Below are 2688 nucleotides of genomic sequence, written 5' to 3' on the forward strand. Positions count from 1 at the left end.
GTTGGGGACCTGCCTGACCGAAATCGTATTGGCAGTGGAAAGAGACTTCCCCGTCAATTCAATATTGTATGGGAAGAGCACGTTGAACCAAATGGACTTTCTAGAAATCCACAAAATTGTTGTGGATCATTTTTTGTTGTACGTTCTGTTATTTGAAAAGGGGGAAATAGAAAATTCAATGGAATTTTCGAGTGTCATAACAAAAATCATTAACTCATATTTTTCTGACTACTCACCAATAACTCAACAAATCACTCAAAATTCGAACGATTCGGTCAAGATTGGAATAGCTGGGATATATAGGGGACTTTTTTCGAGCTACAAAAATGTGTTGAAGGACTCAGTTGATGACGACGATGCCGCAAACGTCGAGAAAAGCCTCGCTGCAATATACAGAGCGGCTGCGTCCATTGACGAACAGGCGACTATTCTACTCCAGTTCCTTGGAGAAATGCTGAAGGTCAATGAATGCAACTGCTCTGTGGAAAGCGTCACGTGTCACTCTTATTTTTTACTCCAATTTCCAGACTTATTAATGAATGAGGAGAATATTAAAAATGTAATTGTCGACAATGTCAATAAGTTTTATATTAAGGCACTCCAGGTGGGAACAACTGTTGGAACGAAATGCCCGGTCATTCCCGCGCTCACGCGATTCTTTATGTATCTTCCTGTCCAAAGCGTCATGCAAATTATTGATTTCTGTGTACAACTTGCGGCACACAGAAAAATGGTTGAGGAGGTGAAAGAGGCCTTGTTGGAGTTCCGAAAGTTGAAAGACGCAGTTCAGCCATTGCAACAATGGGCTGTGGAGATGGTAAAAACAACACTTGTTATCGACGACACTGAATGGAACACAAAGAAGTTATCAGAACACCAAGATGTATATACCATTATCGGGTGTGTGACTAGCCCACAGTTACTGGGAGATGTTATTGCTTCGCTCTTTCTTCCACAAATCAACAAGTGCAATTTGGCATTCACACAACCAGACGTCTATTTTTCGACGGCTTATATTGGAAGCAGACTGTCTTTCTGCTCTACATTTTTGAAAACCAATTTGTTCTTCAACAAAACTGAAATATCGAAGTTGTTTGAAGGGTTCTGTCCAGTTATGTTGAAAATAGTCAACAGCGAAGTCCCGATCATCAAAGAAGGGATCAAAAAGTCTATTATCGAGTTTTTGAATGTGTGGGTTTTGGCACTTGGCGATAACTTCAGTGTTGTACCACCTTTACGCGCGATCTTGGGGTGGTTTGGGACAGAGGCTGTCGACGCAATGATTGTTGGGTCAAGTGTGTTACAGATGGTGACGAAGCAAGAGAAGATCAAGAGTGTTATTGTGAACGATGAGTATTGTGGTGTGGTGCAGTACTTTATCAACAGTTTGAGTGGCATCGAACATTTGAATTTGGGGAGTGAACTTTTACATGAGAAAGTTGAGACGATGGGAATGGTGTTTAAGATGATCAATTTGCCGAAGAGTGTTGTGGTAGTGCTCAATGGAATTGATTTTACTACTTTTATATCTAGTGTTATGGTCTCGATAGAGAAGTTGAATTGTTTTGAACTGGCGAAACAGTTGTCTGGATATATTGTGAGGAGTATTACTTTGTTTATAGAAAGTAACGGAGTGATTGGAAAGAATGTCGGGATGAACGTTTGGCTCATGTTATTTGCACGACTTGTATTGAAGACGAAAAACACAAAAAATTTTGGGATGAATATGGCAGTGGCTGAGTGCTTTAGAGGGATTTTGAAAGTGTGTGTTGAGTGTAACGGGTTTTCAAAAGTGCTTGAGCAATTTGTTGTGAGTGGCGTGCTTGGAGAACAACAACAAAACTTTGTTGTCATATTACAACGCGTATTTGCACTCCATCCGGAGCAAATCACAACCTCAAAGGTAATGAATATCCTCAAAGTGTAGGTTTTATTATAATTTATTGGTGCGAAATTATATTTTTATTGAATTAATTGAAATTTAATTTCAAAAAACCCGACTAATGGTACGAATAATTGTTGTGGTCAATAACGTTGAGGCATTGATATATTTGAAAAACAATAAAAAAGAACGAAGCGAAGATGTTCTTTTTTCCATTTTCTAGTTTTTTTTCGTGTTTTTTTTGGTCATTTTTTCTGTTAATAATTGGGAATTTTTGGTGATTGACATTTATACAATTTATGGAGTAAAAACGGATTCAATCGTGGATTATAAAAAAACAATAAAAGTTTAATATTTCAGTTTTATTATAATATATAGTAATAATATAGTAATTTTATAATTTTAAAAATGATACAAAATACAATTTGACAAAAACAATCATAAAAACTCATATTTGAAATAAAAAATTGGATATAAACACAATTTTGTTTTTTCATCATTTAAGTTAAATATGAAATATATGTAAGAATATTTATAATTTATTTTTTAATATTTTCAACTTAAATTATTTTTTATAAAAATGCCTGGTCATTTTTTTATATTATACAATATTATAACAAACTATTTTGTTATTAATTAAAAGAATGCAATCCACCAAATAACTATATTTTATAGTTACTTTTATTATAAATACTAGTTCTTACTTTCGATGTTTCAAAATACAAGTATAAATAACTTTTCTTTTGTCCAGACATTCTACCGACTTCGAAAAAGACTTTGTCAGCGAAAGTCAGATTGCTTTGAAT

At 34.9% G+C, this 2688-nt stretch overlaps 2 protein-coding genes across 2 annotated transcripts; both read left to right on the forward strand.

Annotated features, from left to right (window-relative positions):
• Window positions 1-37: 37 nt before the first annotated feature.
• On the forward strand, window positions 38-1927 carry EIN_503390 (exportin T, putative; the record flags this gene model as incomplete). Its single annotated transcript, XM_004256996.1, has 1 exon — window positions 38-1927. A coding segment is annotated over one exon (1890 nt), but the record flags the coding sequence as incomplete, so codon positions are not given.
• A 466-nt stretch (window positions 1928-2393) lies between these two features.
• Window positions 2394-2686, forward strand: EIN_503400 (Hypothetical protein; the record flags this gene model as incomplete). Its single annotated transcript, XM_004256997.1, has 2 exons — window positions 2394-2404; window positions 2634-2686. Coding segments are annotated over 2 exons (64 nt in total), but the record flags the coding sequence as incomplete, so codon positions are not given.
• Between the last annotated feature and the right edge of the window lie 2 nt (window positions 2687-2688).

The sequence above is a fragment of the Entamoeba invadens genome (assembly GCF_000330505.1).
Source record: "Entamoeba invadens IP1 unplaced genomic scaffold scaff_1105074725959, whole genome shotgun sequence".
Taxonomy (NCBI): Eukaryota; Evosea; order Mastigamoebida; family Endamoebidae; genus Entamoeba; species Entamoeba invadens.